General features: G+C 34.5%; 3 protein-coding genes and 2 non-coding genes across 5 annotated transcripts; 4 read left to right on the top strand and 1 right to left on the bottom strand.

Annotated features, from left to right (window-relative positions):
- The first annotated feature begins 1,927 nt into the window (after nucleotides 1–1,927).
- Nucleotides 1,928–4,572, top strand: LOC121748875 (protein RER1A-like). Its single transcript, XM_042143428.1, has 4 exons — nucleotides 1,928–2,087; nucleotides 2,779–3,151; nucleotides 3,870–4,050; nucleotides 4,205–4,572. Exons 2-4 carry the CDS (start codon nucleotides 2,799–2,801, stop codon nucleotides 4,253–4,255), a joined length of 585 nt encoding a protein of 194 aa, XP_041999362.1. The 5' UTR covers nucleotides 1,928–2,087; nucleotides 2,779–2,798; the 3' UTR covers nucleotides 4,256–4,572.
- Nucleotides 4,573–5,958: 1,386 nt separating this feature from the next.
- On the bottom strand, nucleotides 5,959–8,532 carry LOC121746656 (probable pinoresinol-lariciresinol reductase 3). The gene is made up of 5 exons (XM_042140568.1): nucleotides 8,207–8,532; nucleotides 7,987–8,121; nucleotides 7,525–7,762; nucleotides 7,173–7,376; nucleotides 5,959–6,286 (listed from the first exon to the last, which is right to left on the bottom strand). The coding sequence occupies exons 1-5, from the start codon at nucleotides 8,390–8,392 to the stop codon at nucleotides 6,120–6,122; spliced, it is 930 nt and encodes a 309-aa protein (XP_041996502.1). The 5' UTR covers nucleotides 8,393–8,532; the 3' UTR covers nucleotides 5,959–6,119.
- A 5,251-nt stretch (nucleotides 8,533–13,783) lies between these two features.
- Nucleotides 13,784–16,368, top strand: LOC121749031 (protein RER1A-like). The gene is made up of 4 exons (XM_042143645.1): nucleotides 13,784–13,934; nucleotides 14,598–14,970; nucleotides 15,734–15,914; nucleotides 16,041–16,368. The coding sequence occupies exons 2-4, from the start codon at nucleotides 14,618–14,620 to the stop codon at nucleotides 16,089–16,091; spliced, it is 585 nt and encodes a 194-aa protein (XP_041999579.1). The 5' UTR covers nucleotides 13,784–13,934; nucleotides 14,598–14,617; the 3' UTR covers nucleotides 16,092–16,368.
- A 2,139-nt stretch (nucleotides 16,369–18,507) lies between these two features.
- Nucleotides 18,508–18,585, top strand: LOC121749959. The gene has a single exon (XR_006039760.1). It is a non-coding gene; the product is annotated as a small nucleolar RNA U30 (small nucleolar RNA).
- Nucleotides 18,586–19,217: 632 nt separating this feature from the next.
- Nucleotides 19,218–19,295, top strand: LOC121749960. The gene has a single exon (XR_006039761.1). It is a non-coding gene; the product is annotated as a small nucleolar RNA U30 (small nucleolar RNA).
- Nucleotides 19,296–22,018: the final 2,723 nt, after the last annotated feature.

Genomic DNA, 22,018 nt, shown 5'->3' with positions numbered 1-22,018 from the left:
TGATAATTTCCGTAGGTGTTTTATTATATCAACATAATGTATTACAAATATCAACAATATGACATGAGAATATCAAAACAAGTACAAGAAAATATCAACACAGTTTTATTGATATTTTACCTACATTATATTGAGATTTTGCATACATTATATTGAGATTTTTTTTTGCATTTGTTGATAAAATCTTCTTATCAACATGTATGAAAATTGAAATATAATTTAACAAATTTCATCACCCGAACATCGTCGGAACATATGCAATTCAGATCTCGTTGGAATCCTTATAAAATTATCTTTAATTTGATATATTTTTTGTGAAAAAATAATTTAAATCGAGAGAGTTATATAAATTTAAAGTTTTATGATGATTTTGATGAGAGAGAATTGACATTAATACCCTTTAAGTTTATTTTATAATTTTTTTAATTTAAAATATAATTCATGTGACATTATTTCAACCACTAGATCTCCTAATCTAATTACTAAGATTTGGTCTTTAATTTGTGATTGCTAATTAGTTAGCAATTGATCACTTCCATATATATATAAATATATGAGAGTGATCAATTGCTAACTCATCATTTAATTACTAACTACAGCTAATTTAAGACCATAGAATTTTAGAAATTTTATGGTCTAAAATTTGTCACGTGTAATTTTTATTTTTATTAATTAAATCGAAAAGGATTAAAAAAACTATCAAATTAGGGTTTTTGATGAAAATTTCAATATAGTGTTTCGAAAATATCAACACAATGATTTGAGAATGTTAACACAATGCTTTGAGAATGTTAACACATTGCTTATATTGACATTCTACATGTATTATATTGACATATTTTATATACTATGTTGACATTTGTTGTTGTACGAAAAAATTGAAAATTTTCAAAAAAAAAATTCAAATTTTGACATCGGAACATATGCAAGTGAGATTTCGTTAGAATCCTTATGAAATTATCTTTAATTTGATATATGTCGTGCGAAAACATAATTTAAATCGAGAAAGTTATATGTGTTTTAAAGTTATTGGATATTTTTCAAAAGTTAGTTATAACTAATTTATTGTAAATTGGCCTTAATACCCTTATTGACGTTTTTTGTTGATCGTATTGACGTTCCGAGGGTGATGATCTAGACCCTTGATTTGAATATCTAAGGGCTATTATTTAATTGTAGTTAACAATTAAGTATTGAGTTAACAATATAACACTCACATGAGGTGGTATATATAAAAAAATAAGTATTTTAGATAAATAAAAGATGAAAATTATATAAAAAATATTCATTTGAAGTGATAAATAAATATAAAATATATAAAATTATTATATTTAGATGATAGCATCCAATGTACCCAAATATTTTGTTCTTCAAATTTTGAGTGAGAAAAGCTTAAAAGTAAAAGTTAGATTGGTGGAGTGGCAGAGCATGGTGTCTGTCTGTCATAGTAGAGGTCCGACCGAGTACAAATCCCAGCAAGTGCAAATATAAAGTTTAATTTGGAATAGTAGTAGTAGTATATAATTTCTGTATCAACATCATATTTATTATTAACAAGACTAAATTAACACAAGCCAATGCTTGCTTGAGATTGAGATGGCTTCCATTTGAGGGGGTAATAAGTCACCCACCCTTCAAAGTTGAGGGAGTGTCATTATGTTTATATTTTTATTTTTCTCTCATTTAACCCCATCCATGAATGCCAAAATTTATGGTTTGTATTAAGAATACAACCAACCTATTCCAAATTTGACATTATCACCATGATTAAATGTATCACAATGCGACTAAATAAACATTTTATATATTAATTATATCAACTTCAATTTTTTTCTTTATAATAAAAAAATATGCTTACCTAATTACCTGAATTTAATTATTTAACTTAGATTGGGAGAACCGAAATGACGAAAAGTCCCATGCCATCATATAATCACCAAAAACGTATTTCGAAATTCGAGTGGTTTTCGAAGAAATCGTTGAAACGGAATCCCTCTCTCCAAACAGATCCAAACCCCCTAATTTTTTCATCTCCTAAAATCACTCAGGATTTTCTCTCTCTTTCACTGCTATTTCTCTCGCGGAAGGTAATCGCCCTATTCTACGGTCTTCTCTTTGATCGGAATATGAACTAATTTGTTCAAATCTGTTGTTTTACTTCCTTACCTGATGGCCTATGTTTTAGGTTTCTTGTTTGGGGTAGCATGAAATTGAATCTTTTTTTGCTGGATCTGTCGGCAAATATTGTTTCTTATCTTGGTTCCGGTTCCAATTTGCGTTGTAAATTGTGTTCAGTTTTGTTCCCTATCAATTGATTAGCTGTTTGTTATCATCGTGAGTAGATTAAGTTGAGAGAGAAGCTGAATTAGGGAATATGTGATTCGTGTTAGTTGATTGGGGATCAAAAGAAAAATATACACTTGATTTGAGGTCAACAGTGTCCTCGCCGGAAAAAGAATGTCACTGAGATATTCATGCATTTCACCGTTGCTTTGGCTACTCTGATAACGTCATGCTTGGATTTTGTGTATTTTTTGTAGGTAGAAATTGTTCATTTTCCACTTTCTAATCTTGTCTATATTGAGTTTCCTTGTTTTATTATTGATCCATCTCCAATGGGAGATAATATGCTTGTTAAAGATAATCAACTAGTCTTACTTTGGCTGCTAAATCAATAGCCCCTGTATTGATAACACATGCTTTGAGTTTCTTTTATGATTTAGATACTTGACATATCTTGGATGGTTCTCCTTATTGAACATTATGGTGGACTTGTAGGGTTTAGAAGTTGATTTTTCATGGAGGGCACCGGAGGTGATGGTCCCTCAGCAGCTGCTGCAGCACTTGACCAACGGAGGCATGAGTTGTCGAAACTTTTTCAGCATTATCTAGATAAATCTACCCCTCATTCTCTTTATCGGTGGATTGGGACAGCTTGTTTGGTGCTTCTATATGCTCTCCGGGTTTATTATGTTCAGGGATTCTACATTGTTACCTATGGTTTGGGGATCTACCTTCTCAATTTGCTCATCGGGTTTTTGTCACCTCTTGTTGACCCCGAGCTGGAACCTAGCGATGGACCTTCACTGCCCACTAAAGGTTCTGATGAATTCAAGCCTTTCATTCGCCGTCTTCCTGAGTTCAAATTCTGGTGATTGTTCTAGTCTTTTTATTTGTCTTTATTTGGGCGTTATAAGATAGTTTTCATTAACTTTCTGTGGCATGTTGCTTGATTATGTTATATCAGTTACTTACTTGCTTGGTGGAATCATGTATCATGATCAAAAGTTACAGAGGTCTGTTGATAAAAATATCCTATAACCACATGAATCATTAAATGCAAATCTTTCTAGATTAAAATAAAAGCATGCCAAAAACGTTGCTGATGTGCTGTGTAAAGTTCTGCTACCAGTTCTTTGGTCGGACCATTCTCCTATGATCTTGTCCTCTGCTGTGGGCAGTTTTGGGGAATGTGGTAGAAGAAGCTTGTCTTTTGACTATAGTAGGATAAACTGCTTGGATTTGGTATAGGGCATTCAATGTTCTAGCAGCTACTAATACTCTAATATCAACCTAACTTTAGACTCTAGTTAAGTAGAGGAATTTTCATTGTTATTGTCGGTTTGTCACAACTTTTATAGAGGTTTGTGGTTTCTTTTTAAAAAAAAAATTAGTTTGAGGTGGCAATTTCCCTATGTTTGTTGCTTAATAAAAATAAAAATAAACACGTGCCTTGTTGCTTAGACATCTTCTATGGCAATTTCCCAATGTTTGTTTAGGTTGTTCTTGCTAAGCCTATATGACAATATGGACACTGTAAAGCCTATAAGATTTTGATATTGATAAGTTTTTCATTTCTGATATTCCAGGTATGCCATCACAAAGGCTTTCTGTGTAGCTTTCCTGATGACATTCTTTTCCATGTTTGATGTGCCAGTATTTTGGCCTGTCCTATTATGTTATTGGATTGTTCTTCTTTTCCTAACAATGAAGCGTCAAATCATGCACATGGTCAAGTACAGATACATTCCGTTCAATTTGGGAAAACAGGTGAGCTGCTCTCCAAGGAAATTCCATAATGTCTTATATATTGCTTCTTCAGTATTAGGAAATTTTCAGCATGTGTCACCGAGGTGTTGTTAGAAGACACAACCATTTCATATACAAAGTATTTGCCCGTCCAATGATTTTTATTTTGCAACAGAAATATGGAAAGAAAAAGCCAGCTTCCAGCGGCAGCAGCCCCCGAGACTGAACTGGGGTTGGTTTGTGATTTGATCGGAATCTGAGACCAGGAGTAAGTGGGAAGATGGAATTGATTATGACAATTTACTCAATATGTTTCCGCAATTTGTACTTATAAATGACAGGTTTATTAGCATATACTAGTTCAGTTGCACACTGTTATTTTGATCATGGCAGCAAACTGTTGGTGGTGCTTGGAGAAGCAAAAGCTTCATTTTGTTTGACATTCTACAGTGAAATTATTGCTGTTGGTGCTTTGAAATTTAGGGCATTCAAACATCAATAGTTGATATGAAGCAAATCCTATATATATGTCATTTGGTAAAATTGTTTCATATTTTCAGTTCATACGCTACCGGTCTCCTCCCCTCCGTGCACCTACAATCTGATCCTGATCTCGTTTAATTGCTCGCACCAAGCTCTCGTTTTCATACATATCTCCTAAGCCTTTTCAATTAACCAAATAATTAAATTCAAATTCAATAGTTATGAATCTATAAATAACTGAAGTATCGAGCTCACATGTAGTATGAAATTACCAGCGGTAGCTTCCAAAATGAATTTTCTGATGTATCTACTGCGTAAGATCAGAATATTAATATTTCCGGCCACTCTGAAGGATTCGCCCGATAGCTGGAGAAAAATATTTGTTTGGGTGTGTTGTGATGATGCAAATTCTCTTTTCTGCAACCCTTGTAATTATTTTAAAATTAAAACAAGACTTAATTATTATTAGTTGCTTGAGTCCGTATGTTATTTTGATTAACAACTGATTCTGCCATTATGGAAGTAGAGAAAAATTATTTGAACCATGCATATATGATTGTATTATGTGTCAAATAATTTTATGTATGGGATTTTAACATGTGACTAGGGCCGGCAAAATATACCGAAATACCACACTTACCGTACCGAAAAAATACCGAAAATACCGCATTTTCGGTATACCGCATTTTTCGGTACGGTATGATACCTTACCGTTAGATTAAGATACGGCAAAGGTATGAATTTTGCATATACCGCGGTATACCGCATCATACCGCATTATACCGCAATTACGGTATATACCGCAAAATTGTGGTATATACCGTAATTTTGCGGTATATACCGTTAATAATTATATATATTTAATATATTTATTATTTATAAAATTATAATATTTAATATATTTATTATTTATAAATCAAACAAGTATGATTTGCGGTATACCGCGGTATACCGCAATGTCGGTAAGGTAAAGGTTTTCAAATATTGACATACCGAATTTTCGGTATACCACAATGCGGTATACTGAAAAAATCGGTAAGGTATAGGTATGACATTTTCTCATACCGCAATTTGCGGTACGGTATGCGGTATGACATTTTCGGTGCGGTATACCGTACCGTGCCACCCCTACATGTGACTAGGATTTGGAGTTTTCAAAATAAAAGTGTAAGTATATGGTTAGGTTGCATTTTTTAACGATAAATTTTGAAAATCTACATTTCTTATTGCAATTGCATTTTTAGGTGTTCCAATGCAAATACGAAAATTCCATTCCTCTAGTAGTATTAAAACTTCATTCCTCAACTTATTTAAAGCTCATTATTTTATATTCTAGTAGTACTTGGTAATTTTGAGAAGCAGTATTTACACTAAAGAATGATACCAGTTTCTGGAGTATAAGAGTACTACTCATATTTCGTCTGTTTCATTTCTGAAACAAAAATCTTCATATGCAAACTTTAAACCCAAAATCTCATTTTCTACCAAATCTCTGATTTATGAATCAGAACTCAACATTTAATCACAGCCAACTCATGGCGCATGAAAGAAGAGGGAAAAAATACAACTCCTCAGATATCAAAGTAGCAAAAACACAACCTTATAAGCTACACCAGCTTGTCTAAAAACTGGCTTACTGTAGTATATTCGACATGTGGATACAACTGAGTTCCCTCCACACCATTTGATGAGTTTATGTCGTAGTAAGTCTGGTCGCCCTTCACAAACACCGAGTATATGAAGACCATCTGCATGTTTTCTGGATATGGAGTTTCTGCAATCCAATGTGAGATAGTTACATAATCTTACAATCATGCTAAGATATATGTCAACATAGATTTTCTTAAGATGCGTCACGCTTTGAAGTTAGAACTCCGTCTAAACCACAAGCCAGTCAAGCAAAGTGTTAAAGGAAACTAGAGCTACTGAATGGTAGACACACATAATCTTACTATCATGTTAGGATAGTTACATAATCTTGCTATCATGCTAGGATATATGTGGATGTAGATTTTCTCAGATGTGTTGCACTCAATTAGAATTCCGTCTAAAGCAGTTGAGCAAATTGTAGCACCTGAAATGGTAGACACATCAAATAGCCGATATGGCGGCGCCATGGCGCTATGGCATGGCGTTCTGTGGTGGAAATGCCATAGCAACATGGCGCTGCCATAGCACCGCCATATCCGTCATTTGACAACATTGCGTGTGTACTGCATTTAGGAATGGGGCATTATGCAAGAAGCATGGATGTTAGAGCTGTATTTTATGCTTTATTAATTGTTTTAAGAGTTTTAGATATTATATTTTTGTTATTTTCCAATTTTTGAATTATGTATAAATAATAAGTATTATTTTATTTATTTAATTATTGACCGCCATATCCGCCATACTAATACGCCATATCCCTGTGGCGGTTTTTAGGCGAACCGCCATAAGCCGCCATACGAGATTGATAACACTGGACACATATCAACTTACTAGTATGTTAGGACTTGGATAGTTACATAATCCTACTATCATGTTAGGATATATGTGGATGTGTATTTTCTTACACATGTCAGAAGTTAGAACTCCATCCAAATCAGTCAATCAAAGTGTGCAAGAAAACTACAGCAACTGAAATGTAGACACACGAATAAAATGGTTCAACATGATACCTTGAATTCTTTTAAGAAGCTCTTCTTCTGAAATATAATTTCTCTCAAGTTTTTTCCCTATTTTTTCCTCCCAAATAGTAACCAGTTCATTCATGGAGACTGTATTCCCAGGTGGTCTTAGATACAGGGTTTTATTCAACGTGCGTGGATCATCCATGGTGCTAATCGTGAATGCAGCTACATCACTTTCCTTCATAAAGACGCCTGCAAAAGACGCACATATTACAACATTCAAACTCATTACCGATAAGGAAAGAATAAAAATAGCAGAATATGCAAAGAGGATGAATGGATCAATACATTTGTGACGTATAGTTGATACAAGCTAAGACAATGATAAATGTGAAGAAACCTCTAACATTTCCATCTCCGAAGATGGTGACATTGTCTTGTGGTGGGGCTTGGCAGCCAGGCTGGACGAGGGACGGAAGCAGGTAGCTTGTGTAGAAGTTGCAACATATGTAAGTGTAAGGAATGCCTTGGGATTCAACGAGACGCCTAATCTCAGATTTCCTTGAATAGAAATTGTGATCGAGATGGGAAACTGTAGTTCTGTCAGGATCTGATCCAAATTCTGATGGAATGAACCTCTGCACAATCCCAACCAACCAAATTCAATGCCATAACACTAAACACCTATTCTGAGTAGTATTAATCACTAAACGAAGAAAAACATTACCATTTCTAGTCCTGATTCGAGAAATTCACCTAATTACATTGTAATTCAACATAGCGTAGAGAGAACAATTATAATCAATTTAATACTACTTCACACTTTTGAATGTTTAAAACTGCAAAATTGAGAATAATTGACCTTGATGCAACCGATACGTTTGATGGCCGAAATCAGAGGCTTCTGATCATGAACTTGCTTGGATGCGACGGCGCAGATGACGACTTCAACTTGTTTTAGGGCTTCAATTAGGATCTCCTCATCGTGTAACGAGCCCTAGGATGTAACAACCCGAGAAAATGAGAAATCATGAGCCGAATAGCAACAACACAAGGGGGAAAAGTCGAGTTATCGGACATGCTTTAACTATTTTGAGGCCTGAATCGGAGAGCAGCTGAATTTTGTGGAGTTTTTTGGGATCGGAAAATGCGGAATCTCGGATCAGCCCGAGTGTTGGATGGGATGCGTTTAAGCTGGCCTTCGCGAGCTCGAATCCGAGGTTGCCAGTGACTCCGATTATAAGAATTTTGCTCTTGCTTTCAGCCATTGAGTTTGCTGCGGCGGTGGCGGGAGCGGCGGAAGGAGAGCTAGTAGCCTGTACGCCGCCGCTTGCTCTGGTAGTGATTATTGGTTTTTCAACACAAGTAAATGTTACAGAAATTAAAATTTTCAATTCTGAAAGAAAATAGTACTAATTGAGAAAAGTTGTCATAAAGAAAATAAAAATAAGATTAATTTTATTAAATCTATACTACTTAAAATTATTGGAGAAAAATTGGTCCAATGAAATGATAGCTTCCCAATCAAGATTTGGAACAATTATAAGAGCATCAACAATGACGGCGAGCGGACCGGCTAGCCGATTCCCGGCGCTGGCCGGTTCTCTCGCCGAACCATTGCAGGCGGCGAGCGGCAATTCGGCGAGAAAATCGGCGAGCACACGCCGATTTTCGGGCGCTGGCTGATCCGCTCGCCGGTCGGCTGGCCGTCATTGCAGGCTCTTGATCGGCGAGCGATCAGCCAACCCATTTTTTTATTTCTTTAATTTTTGAAACACTCTATATATACGCGATTTGCACGTCATTTTCATTCGCACCACTTGTTTTAACGAGTGGATGCTCATATTCGACTCCAAAAGGATTTAATTGAAGAGTTGTGGGCGCGGAGGACTGTACGGCGTTAGTTTTTTTTAATTATGTTATTTTTTTAATCTACTTTTTTTTAATTATGTAATTTTTTTTAATTAATGTACTTTTTTAAATTAAATATTATTATTGAATTTTCCCGTATTTGTGTAGTAAATTTATTTCCGTATTTTGTGTGAGTATTAATTATTTGTTTTTTATAATTTTGTTTATTGTGGCTAGCCTATTGCTTGTCCAGTTGCTTGTCCTGATGATGTGTCAGGAGGAGTTTTTAGTGCTGATGATGTGACAGGAGAAGTTTGTGGCTAGGCTATGGCTGACCTATTGCTATTGGAGATGCTCTAAAGCAACAAATGATAGCTTCCCAATCAAGATTCGAAACAATTATAATGCAACATTGAATTAGCAAAATGAAACGTAGAGAGAAGGGTGAGAAGAACAAAGAGGAAGGAGAAAGAGTGCATCGAGGCGGCTGTGCAGATCCCCAATCATCACTGGAGTGGCGGCGGACGGCAGCAGCGGCTGTAGCGTGATAATGAGAGAGAAAGGTGAGAAGAAGGAGAAAGAGAGAAGGGCGGCGAAGCGGCACAGCCGGGACAGCACAGTGGTGCGCTGGGTGAGATGGCGAGAGAGAAGCCAGAGATGAGGAGTAGGAGGCGGCGATGCAGCTTTGCAGGAGGGGTGACGACGACAACAAAAAAATAAATCTTGCTTCTATGGATATTTCTTGCTCTTGCTTTCAATTATCCAACTAAAACAAACCAAACTTTCAGAAATTGAGAAGGATGAGCTGATCGGGTCTTATGAATCAGGCGGATGGTGAAGCTGGGTGAAAGGAATTCCGGCGAGGCAGTATGGTGGAGCGACGAGGCAGCTTGCTTGAGCAACGCGGCATGGCGGAAGTAGCGGCGGTGGGCGTGGCGGCGAGGTGACGAATCCTGCCGATTGAGAGAGAGAGAGAGAGCCGACCGGGGACAGAGGGAAAGAGAGTGTGAGGCGGCACTTTGTATCATGCAAGGTTGTAGGGATAATTAGTTTATGTAGGAGTATATTATTTGGGACTTATTAGTCTATTGGATTCTATAATTTGAAAAGGTTTTAATTAAGAAGAGTTTTAAATTGGATGCTATGACTATAATATTATGTCTTCAAAGTTTGGTTTTATTTGACTACTACTATTTATTAAATTTTATATAATATGTTTTTTATAATAAATTTTTTGATTAAACAATTATATTTATATATTAATTTTCCTTCTATTTAGGTTAAAATTGGAGTTGTGGTAAGAGTATAATTTGCTTTTTTATTTGGATTAAAATTAAAATTTTATTCATTATTGCGATGCTTCTTCTTAGAAGTAATTCAGAAGCTAAACAACAATGTAAATATTTAATCTTTTAAAGTTTCATCTTATATTAACTCGATTAAAATATTTACTAAAGTATATTTTAATATTTTAATCAGTATTCAATTTAAAATATTTTAATTAATCTCCAATTAATTAAATAATAATACCAAGTTTATAGAATAACTTATGAAATTAGATGAAATTATAAATATCTAAAATGAATATAAACTTACAAAGTTTGTACGGATTCGTATAATATAAAGAGTAGTGTAAATTGTCACATTATTCAAAACAAATAAGATGCATAGAATTTTATCGTTATTTTAAGTGAAACGTGTTGTTGGGTTACTATACAACACATATAAATACGTAGGAACAATTGAAAAATATATTTATTTGGTGAATATGAATTCTTTTGGTTTAAATGTAGTGTTTATGAATGGATATTAACTGTTAAAGTGAAATCCTATACATAACCTTTGGCGCCTTCTTTTTGTTAAGTTGGAGCACATTAGTATCATTTTTTCGGTGTTATAGTTTTGAGAAAAATAAAAATGCGCAAATTAATAAATGAATTGTACATAACTTTTTACACCTTCTCTTTGTTAAGTTTTTTAAGAACAATGTATAGGATTACACTTTTTATGGAGATTCATAATTATTTATGTTAAAATTATGATTTATTAAAAAAATTCCAATTATATTGTGAACTATATCTCCATTTGATATGTTAGTTTCTTAAAAAGCTACAAATCTAAAGTGTTTGCGTTAAAATGATACTACTAAATAAATTTTGGTGTCAAAATTAATAAGCCACACATTTTTTTAACTATGGTATTTATGTCTATTTTACCCTTATAAAAATAATTTAATTTTTTTTTACAATTTAATGCATAATTAGTAAAGTACGAGATATATATATAGAAAGAAAAAGTTTTAAAGTATTGTTAATTGATAATAAGTCCCACATGATTAGAAAGAAAAAAGTTTCTAAAATTAGAAAGTTCATTATCAAACAAAGAACAATATTGCATAACATTAATTTTTGTTGTGTATAATAATATATAATTTTATATATAATATATTAGTTTAATTAAATATGTTGAAATTACTTATAAATATATATTTATATTCAAGATATATAATTTATAAATATATTTATATTTAAATTACTAGAAGTACACATAGTTATAATAGAGTTGATTTTGATTTATTCTACTCTAGATAAGATAATTTTGTTTATAACTTTGAGTTCTATTTCTTTTTTATAATTTTCAAAATATTATTATGTACTATTGAATTTAATTTTGATGAAAATAAATTTATTAATTGTGATTTTTTTATTCATTTTATCATGTCTACTAAATAAAAAAAAAATAAGTATGTTTTTAGTTATAAACAATTACTCCCTCTGTCCGCGAATAAGAGTCTCGTTTTTTCATTTTAGTCCGCCCGCGAATAGGAGTCCCGGTTCACTTTTACCATAAATGGTAATAGGGTTTCACATTCCACCAACTCATTCCACTCACATTTCATTTAAAACTAATATATACAAGTGAGACTTATATTCCACTAAATTTTTTCCACTCACTTTTCTTAACATTTTTTAAAACCTGTGCCGCCAAAGAATGAGACTTCTAATGGCGGACGGAGGGAGTATGTTGCAATTTCAAAACTTATGAACTATTGGTTTGTTATTGTTTTTCTTATGTTTTTGTTTCATTTATGAATACTTATGTTTTGTTAATCGAAACTGGTGAACTATTTATTTGTTCAAATAGTTTACTTTTTTTTCTTTTGTAAATAGTACTATTACATTTTTCTTTATTTGTATGTCTTACTCTATTTCATCCACATATTTCATCTTTTGTTATTTCTTTTATTTTATACTATTACACTCATATCAAATATTAAAATAGTATACAATCATCTGCTAAAATATGAAATGTTTCATTGAGAATGGATTGAGAGAAGTACAAATATCTTTTTGTTGTTGTTTATAATATTTTTAATTGTTTATAATATTACAAATACTAATTTTAATTAGTTTTATATGTATATTTTCATCCTTATTTATTCTATATTCTTTATTTTAAGTTAATATAACTTTATTATTTAAAAATCTTTTATCTTGTGCATAGCACATGTAGGTGTTAACACTAGTTATGTAAACGATAAAGTGAAACTATTTTTATTGAATGAGAAAGAGTATTTAAAATTACTGTACTTAATAAAATACCAGGAAATTTTCACCTTAAACACACCTAATCTTATTTTCATTATCTCTTTAACTAGAACGTTTAATTTGGTGGACAATACATAAAAGATAATTGAACATGAAGCGTTGATCAAATCATATTCGAATTTTATAGGATGGTTTGTTACGTATAGTACGTATGCGATAAATGTGATACATTTAACTAATTAATATCTGTATATGTTAAAATTTATGATTTATTAATAGTATGTAATGTTTTAATTCCTATAATGTCAATATATCGTTGAGGCATTCACCTAAATTATGATTTACTGGTATTTTTTACGCTTGAAATTGTATCGTCAAATTTGGTTTATACTATAATCAAGGATGAGCAAAAAAAACGTAAGGCTTGAATTATTGATAAATAAACAAATCCACTGAAAAAGATATTTAAGGAGAGACAAGTTCTATTGCAGGCAAGTGTTATGAGAGTTATTTTACATCAATTTTTGTGGGTGTCACCTGGCAAATCTATTCAACGAATGAAAAACAAATGAATTCCAAAAAAATCACCAGTAAACTGTGACATAATGAATATAGGTTTTAAGAAATAAGAAAAAAGTAGATAAAAAAACTAATAGAATATTAGTTGTATATAAGTATTACTTTTATAATAAAATATGTATAATAATTTAATTTAGTGTGACTTTTATTTATACAAAATGAAAAATACAAATAAGATTTTAAATTATGAATGTGCCAAATGAGCAGTAGGTCATGTGCCTTTCAAAATTTAAGGCACACTACTCAAAATAACACTCCATTCAATTATAAATAATACCCCCTTCATTCTATCAATATGATTCACTCTTCTTTTCTGTTTGTTCCAAATTTAAGATGACTCATTATTAAAAATTGAAACCCCTTTATTTCTATTTTATTTCACGTCTTTTACTTTTTTTATTCATCTGACACCCAAAATAAAATTGCATAAAATCCCGTATCGCCCAATAAATGAATTGGGATGAAGGAGTAGACATAATCAGTTAAATGTATTACGTGCTAAAATGTAGTAAAATAATAAAACTAGTTAATAATATATGAATCAATCTTATTATCCATCAATAATTCACGTTCTAAATTATTTAATGGTGATGTCACAAACTAAGAAATTAATTTACCCCATAATTTAACTTAGACTAGTACGAAATGACGAAAAGCCCATGGCATGGAAAGATATTATCGTAAAAAATGTGAAGTCGTCGTTTGTCATTTCGTGCAGTTTAATCGGTGCAAACGGAATCCCTCTCTATACACAGATCTAAATCCCCAATTTCTTTCACCTCCTAAATTCTCCGAAGATTTTGGTTCTCTACTGCTCTTTCACTCGCGGAAGGTAATTACCCTAATCTACTTCTTCTCTCTGATCGGAATATGGAGTAACTTGCTCAAATTTGTGTGATTTGTTGTTTTATGTTCATATCTGACGGTCTAGGTTTTAGGTTTCTGTTTTTTTACTAGAAATTGAATCGTCTGTTACTCGATCTGGCGGTGACTATTGTTTCTTATCTTTGTGTCGGTTCTAATCTCAGTTTCGTTTCTTATCAAGCATATGGGGTTTAGCTTGTTTTTAGCAATAGCGTTAGCTGTTTTAGCTATCATAGCGAGGAGATTAAGTTGAGAGAGAAGCTGAATTAGAAATTATGTGATTCGGATTGTGTTTGTTGATTGGGGCAAAAAAGCAAAATATATTGGATTTATCGTCAACCGTGATCCATGTCGGAAAAATATTGTCGCTGACGCTTTTGTGCATTTTAGCGTAGGTAGAAATTGATCTTTCCACTAATTAATCTTGTTTATACTGAGTTTCCCTGTTTTATCATCTATCTATCTCGAATGGGAGAAAATGTGTTTCTGAAAGATAATCAACTAGTCTTCATTTGCCAGATGAATTGAGAATTCCTGTATTGAGTACACATGTTTTGACTTTCTTTTACGCATTGGATGCTTGACATGTCTTAGCTGCTACTCCTTATTGAACATTATGATGGACTTGTAGGGTTTGGAAGTTGATTTGTCATGGAGGGAACCGGAGGTGATGGTCCCTCAGCAGCTGCTGCAGCACTTGACCAACGGAGGCATGAGCTGTCAAAACTTTTTCAGCACTATCTAGATAAATCTACCCCACATTCTCTTTATCGGTGGATTGGGACAGTTTGTTTGGTGCTTCTATATGCTGTCCGGGTTTATTATGTTCAGGGATTCTACATTGTTACATATGGTTTGGGGATCTACCTTCTGAATTTGCTAATTGGGTTTTTGTCACCTCTTGTTGATCCCGAGCTGGAACCGAGCGAAGGACCTTCACTGCCCACTAAGGGTTCTGACGAGTTCAAGCCTTTCATTCGTCGTCTTCCTGAGTTCAAATTCTGGTGATTATTCTAGTCTTTTAATGGTCTTTATTTGGAGTCATAAGATATTTTTTGTTAACTATCTGTGCCATGTTGCTTGATTATGTTATATCATTTGCTTGATGGAATCCTGTGCCATGATCGAAATAACAGAGCTCTGTTAATAAAAATGTCCTCACACTACATGTGTGATTAGATGAAAATCTTTCTAGATTAAAATAAAAGCATGCCAAGAAAGGATACTGAAGTGCCATGTAAAGTTCTGCTACCATTTCTTTGGTCAGACTGTTTTCCTGTGATCTTCTTGTCTTCTGCTTCTGGCAGTTTTTGGGAATGGAGTAGAAGAAGATCTTCTTTTATGACCGTAGGGAGCTAAATTGCTTGAAATTGGTGTTAGGCATTCAGAAGTTCTATCAGCTAATGATACCAACCTAACTATAGTTAAGTTATGGGATTTCATTTTCATTGCCGGTATTTGTATTTTCTGCATGACTTTTATAGGGGTTTGTGGTTTCTTTTGAGAAAATTTTTAGTTTGAGGTGGCATCATGGTCTTATAAGTGCATTTAAGAGGGCGTCGTTGTAACCACTTTTTGCATGTTTTGGCTAGTTGACATTTTGAATATACATGCCTAGACTTCTTCTATGTCCATTTCCCTCTGTATATATCTACTTGTTTTTTACAGTCAAGCTGGAAACAAACTATATAGTAATTTTTTTAATTGAAACTATGGTGAAGATGGAGTTAGATTTTTGTTGATTAGTTTTTTGTTCTGTCTTTCCAGGTATGCCATCACAAAGGCTTTCTGTGTAGCTTTCCTGATGACATTCTTTTCCATGTTCGATGTTCCAGTATTTTGGCCTATCCTATTATGTTATTGGATTGTTCTTCTTTTCCTAACAATGAAGCGTCAAATCATGCACATGATCAAGTACAGATACATTCCGTTTAATTTGGGGAAACAGGTGAGCTGCTCTCTCAAGCAAATTGCATAATATCTTACATATTGCTATTGTGTTATTAGGAAATTATCTGCAGATAACAACTATTTCATATAAAATGTATTTACCTATACAATGATTTTGCAACAGAAATATGGAAAGAAAAAGCCGGCGTCCAGTGCCAGCAGCCCCCGAGACTGAACTTGAGTCAGTTTGTGATTTGATTAGAATCTATGACTTGGATGAAGTGGGAAGATGGATTTGATTACAGCGATTTACTCTATTTGTTTCCGTGAATTGTACTTGAAAATGACGGGTTTATTAGGCGTATAGTTCAGTTGCACGCTGTTATTTGATCATGGCAGCAAACTGTTAATCGTGCTTGTAGAAGTAAAAGCATCATTTTGTTTGACATGCCACAAGGAGATTACCAGTTCTTTTATGATGTTATTTCATCTTCATTATTAGGGGACTCAAACGAAACGAATATGCGTACATTTTATTAACAGATTATCTATTTGTTTCTCTTGATATGAATCATTGAATCATATGATCATCTGTGACATACTTAACGTATGGATATTGCTCAATCTCGAATTCGCAATACTCCTTTGAAATTTAGGGCATACATCGATACTAGTAGATGAGAAGCAAATGCTATATATCCCACCTTGGATGTCTTTAAGAACTTGCTTCACCGGATTTTTTTATGTTATTTATGTCTTCTACTACCTCTACGCTGCACCTTTAATCCACACGGAAAGATGATGAAAAATGTTGAATCTCTTTGTTGTTTCGAATTTCAGATAGCCGTTTGTTCGAGCTCAATTATGTTAATTTTGTTGGAGATGTCTTTGTGATTAACGATAGATCAAAGAAACAGAAGTCCTTTTTTGAGCTTGAGAAATTAAAAATAATAGTAGCACAAATTTGAATAAATTGAGAATTTGTAAAACTTTATTTATTACTCAAATTTTAGAAGATGTGGATAAACCATTAACCCTATTGTTTTCCTCTGCTTGATAGTATGCAAATCGTTACGTAGTTTGTTGTACTATTGTACATGAGAGATCTCCAATGATCACGCCAAATCACTCGTTTTAAAATTACAGTAATATTAATTGGAGTAGTTTATTAGGACACAAATAACATCAAATATCTTTCAAAATGAATCTTTAGTACCGACTTAGAAGTAAAATTTAGTAGGCCATCTCACCAAAAAAGTGATACTATCTGACTCGATGTCACTAAGACCATCCACTACGCGTCCCGCGCCGGGCTCGCGTTTCGTCACGGAGGGACGGGTCTTCCGCGGGACCCGTTGCAACGATCATCCCGTCCCTAGCCCGCGCCCGTCTCGTCCCGTAGCCCGTAGACGCGAGACACGGGACGCGCAGTCCCGCCACGCGCCCGGGAGACGTGTCGCGCGCCCGATGCTTGCGTGACTCCCACTCGCTGGCCCGCGAGTGGGCGTCGTCACGGATGACGCAATAATTCGTTTTTTTTTTAAAAAATTGAATTTTAATAAAAAAAAATTAATTTTCAAACGGTAATATTACCGTAAATTTTTTATTTCCCTTTTTTTAAATTTTTTTTACTCTATAAATAATCATATTTCATACTCATTTCAAACATAAACACACATCTATTCCTCTCAAATCCTCTCTATCACTCCAATTTCCATCTTAAATCAACTCAAACAAATGGATCATTTTGAGCAAATGCGTCAATTAATGGAACAATCACTTGAAGAAGATCGACGACGAGAAGCGGAGCGCATCCGTTTATACAAGAACGGTTGGCTGTTCGGGCAAGGACACGCGACTCTAGCGCCCACCCAACTCCAAGAGGACTAATTGAGCACATTTGGGAAAACTTTAGCGGAGAAGATTAAATTATGTTATTTTTATTTTTTAGAATTTTAATTATGTATTTTTTTTCTTTTTTTTTTAAGTTTAATTTGTAATGTTGTTTTAATTTTAATGAATTGTGTTTGTTTAAATTGAATTAGGTTGGGAAAAAAAAATGAAATTGAATGAATAGTAATTAAGGGACGGAGCGTTGCAGGTTCCGTCCCTTAGTTAAGGATGGAGGAAAAAAGGACAGTGTGGCCCTCATATAGTGGTCAAATAGTAGTTAAGGGACGGTATAGAGACAGCGTAGTGGATGACCTAAAGAATCAACGATACACCATTATTATTATTATTGATTATTGATGACATTATTAAATTGACATCGTATGTAAATAATTAAATAAGTTGGAAAAGAAGATAATATTGACATTTGTGAGTACTAATTTTTGTAGTCATATTTTGGGCCTCAAACTAGTGCAGACTATATATTAGTAGTAATTCTTTTATGAAGCCCAGCAAAGTGCTCATTATTTAATATTCATATGAAATGGACGAAATTACCCACACCTTTTTCGTCCATATAAATCAGATCGTCATCTTTCACCATACTTAAACCCTACCTCAAGAGCCTCATAATTCCAAAGAGCCTCCATATGCGAAAACGGATTTTGTGCTTCAATTCTCTGTCTCTAGAGATATTCTTAATTTCAGCTTCTCTATGAGTTTAATTTCAATTTCCTGTTTTACGTTGGTCAAAGAGGAGGCGCGGTGATGATGTGATTATATCTCGTTAATCTGAAATTAACTGAGGAAAATTATCAATCCATTCTTTATGTCTGAGCGCCTCCTTTTCTTTCCACATTTTCCTTATTTCTGGGGTAACATTTTTTTTATTAATGTTGAACTCCCATGGTTTATCAATCCAGACCACAGCTATTTTTTTTGAAGTGTTTCTGATTTTACCCATTCTTAAATAAATGAATTTGTTTTCAATTTGAAAGACTTCGAAACCCATTGTGTAAGCTTTATGATTTTTTCCTAGGTTGTAAATAATTGTAAATTTTGAATGAATTTTTTCAACCCGCATCGAGTATACTTCAAATGAACTTGGTAGGGATTAGGTAATTAGATTTATCAGTTTTCCTAAGCTACAAATTAGGTATGTAGCATAAGAAATTTGGAAGCTATGCTATGCTATGCTAATTGAGTTATAGTAATTTTTTACTACCAATATTTTGTTATTTATAACGTGTCTTACATTTTTTGATTTTTCCACTTGTTGGATTGATTAATTCAGAGTCTTAGACCATTTCCAAATACATCAAAACTTGTGACAAAGCCTATACATCCTCTGTTGCAAATTCCGTATCATATTAATAGTTTGAAATTTGCATTAGTTTGAAATTAGCGTGACAAAGTTTTGCGGAAATTACAACTTAATTTTGATTAATTAAATTTATTTGACTTGTATATGCGCAATGATGATTTGATTATATCTCGTTAATCCGAAATTAACTGAGGAAAATTATCAATCCATTCTATGTGTCTGAGCGCCTCTTGTTTCATTCCTCATTTGTCTTGTTTCATCCTTCATTTGTGTTTTGTTTTAAACTTTCCTGATTTATCGTCTCAATGTTTTTGTTTAATTATTAAACTTGATACGCCTTTATAAATCTCTGGGTAGTTAATCAATAGCTTAATTGATATTTTTATTAAAAAATAAACATCTCTTTTACTGTGCAAAACAATAACTCACAAATGTAATAAGTACTACTTAGAGCATCCACAGTGGTCGTCACAAGCAATAGCTCAGCCATAGCCTAGCTATGCAACATCAGCAGCACTAAATTCCTCTTGCCACATCAGTTGGAGTCGTTGGACAATCAAGTGGATAAGCAACTGGACAAGCAATAACCTAGCCACAGCCATGTCACATCATCAGCACTAAAAATAAATAATTAATAATCACACAAAATAAGGAATTAAATTCACGCCACATATATGGGAAAATTCAACAATTTCATTTAAATTAAAAAAAATTACATAATTTAACAAAATTACATAATTAAAAAAACCTATCAGTCTTCCGCGCTCACAACTCTTCAATTAAATCCTTTTGGAGTCGAATATGAGCATCCACTTGGCGCATGTCGGCATGTGCCTGGAGGCGATCGTCTTCATCGTGAGGTACCCCGCTTCGTACGTTGGGGGCGGCCGCGCCGTGGCTTGGACCGGCTTCATTATCGTCGTTGGTTCAACTAGTCAGTTGTACACCTTCATCTTCGACAATCATGTTGTGCATGAAATACATGCATACATTATATCAGGAATGCAGTCGACATGCCACAAACGCGTTGGACCCCTAACTGCCGCCCATCGAGACTGGAGCACACCAAATGCGCGCTCCACGTCCTTGCGCGCCGACTCCTGTCGTGCCGCAAAGTAGGCCTTCCTCTCATCTGATGCGCATCGGATCGTCTTCACAAAGACGGGCCACCTAGGGTATATCCCATCCGCCAAGTAGTAGCCCACATCATGTTGGTTGCCGTTGGCGACAAAACTGATGGACGGACCGACGCCCTGGCACTGCTCGTTGAAAAGGGGCGACGAGTTGAGGACATTGAGGTCGTTGTTCGAACCGGCTACCCAAAAATATGCATGTCAAATCCACAGCCGGTAATCAGCTACGGCCTCGAGGATCATCGTTGGATTCTTTCCCTTGTAGCCGGTCGTGTAGAACCCTTTCCAGGCAGCAAGGCAGTTATTCCACTTCCAATGCATACAATCTATGCTGCCTAACATACCCGGGAACCCATGCTTCTCCCCGTGCATCTGCATCAGCTCCTGACAGTCTTCGGGGGTTGGGCTTAAAAGGTACTGCTCACCGAATATTTCAACCACGTCCTGACAAAAATACTTCATACATTCAAGGGCAGTCGTCTCGCCGATGTGGAGGTACTCGTCCCACATGTCTGCCGCGCCTCCGTAGGCCAGCTGCCTGATTGCCGCAGTGCACTTTTGAATAGGTGTGTGCCCGGGTCTGCCAGCTGCATCGTGCCTGAAGCGGAAACACGGATATCGACGCTTCAAAGCTTCGACAATACGCATAAACAGGGCTCTGCTCATCCTAAAACGCCGCCTGAAAAGGTTGGCGTTAAACCGCGGCTCCGATGTGAAGTAGTCTTCGTATAGCCGCTAATGTGCAGCTACGTGATCCCGGCCAATCACTGCTCAGCAGTGGACAACGGGTCGAGGTTGAGGAACCGCCGGTTGCGAGGCCCGTTGTAGCAGCCGGTCTATCTCTCGGGACGTATAGGCATCCAAATGTTCGTTCAAACGCCGTTCGTACTCCTCAGCATCCCCACCACTACCACCCGCGTTACGCATTTCACGTTGTTGATCTTGTACAGAAATTAAGATAGAGAGAGTACTCGTTAAAACAAGTGGTGCGAATGAAAATGTCGCGCAAATCGCGTATATATAGTGTTTCGAAAAAAAAAATTTGGCTCACCGGCTGCAATAGTTCGGTGAGCGCCAAAAATGGCGAGCCGCTCACTAGCCGACCACTGGAGATGCTCTTAGCAAAATCTCCTTCGTTATGAAATTTAATAGCCGCAATTTAAAAAATGTAAAAATTATAGTTTTATTTAATGCTCCTATATTGTAATGAGGCACGATAGTCGATATGCATTTGTACATCTTACAAAATCAACTAATCATAACAAAAAAGTCGATCAAATTTTTATAATTTAAATATATAAATGTGTAGATTCATATATGCAATCTAATAATATATTCATCATTCTTTCTATATTTATTTTATCAGTCCATATTACTTCTAATTGCTAAAATATTTGCACTAATAAGTTGTATATCCCTTCAATAGCCATTAACCCCCTCAATTGTGAGAAAAGTCTAAAGTAACTAATTATCATTGAGACAAACTTATTTTTCTCTTCATTTTGAAGACCATGGGGTGCCTGATTGAGTCAAAGGACCATGATTGTCATGGTAAAAGAGAGAGTATATTACCATTATTTTTTGGATGAGGTGCGAATTTACTCTACTTTTATTTGTGATTCTTTTAGCTAGCTAGCTAGCTATTATATAGCTAATTGATGTAGGTTATTTTTTTGTTGTTCTTAAAAAAATTGTTTATAAGCTTGGATTAATTACTTTACTAGTACTATTGTTTATAAACTTGGATTAGTAGTAGGAGTATATATTTTTGGAATATGAGAAAGAGGTTTTTATTTATAAGCTTGAGTTAGAGTA

Source organism: Salvia splendens, chromosome 9 (assembly GCF_004379255.2).
Source record: "Salvia splendens isolate huo1 chromosome 9, SspV2, whole genome shotgun sequence".
Classification (NCBI taxonomy): domain Eukaryota; kingdom Viridiplantae; phylum Streptophyta; class Magnoliopsida; order Lamiales; family Lamiaceae; genus Salvia; species Salvia splendens.
This window is presented reverse-complemented; position numbering and strand designations above follow the sequence as displayed.

Coding starts and splice junctions, on each gene's coding strand:
- LOC121746656 (XM_042140568.1), bottom strand. CDS start 8,392: ATGGCTGAAAGCAAGAGCAAAATTCTTATAATCGGAGTCACTGGCAAC. Junction 7,763..7,986: donor AACGTATCGGTTGCATCAAG/GTCAATTATTCT, acceptor GGGATTGTGCAG/AGGTTCATTCCATCAGAATT. Junction 7,377..7,524: donor CGGAGATGGAAATGTTAGAG/GTTTCTTCACAT, acceptor CGTCTTTTGCAG/GCGTCTTTATGAAGGAAAGT.
- LOC121749031 (XM_042143645.1), top strand. CDS start 14,618: ATGGAGGGAACCGGAGGTGATGGTCCCTCAGCAGCTGCTGCAGCACTT. Junction 14,971..15,733: donor CTTCCTGAGTTCAAATTCTG/GTGATTATTCTA, acceptor CTGTCTTTCCAG/GTATGCCATCACAAAGGCTT. Junction 15,915..16,040: donor CGTTTAATTTGGGGAAACAG/GTGAGCTGCTCT, acceptor ATTTTGCAACAG/AAATATGGAAAGAAAAAGCC.
- LOC121748875 (XM_042143428.1), top strand. CDS start 2,799: ATGGAGGGCACCGGAGGTGATGGTCCCTCAGCAGCTGCTGCAGCACTT. Junction 3,152..3,869: donor CTTCCTGAGTTCAAATTCTG/GTGATTGTTCTA, acceptor CTGATATTCCAG/GTATGCCATCACAAAGGCTT. Junction 4,051..4,204: donor CGTTCAATTTGGGAAAACAG/GTGAGCTGCTCT, acceptor ATTTTGCAACAG/AAATATGGAAAGAAAAAGCC.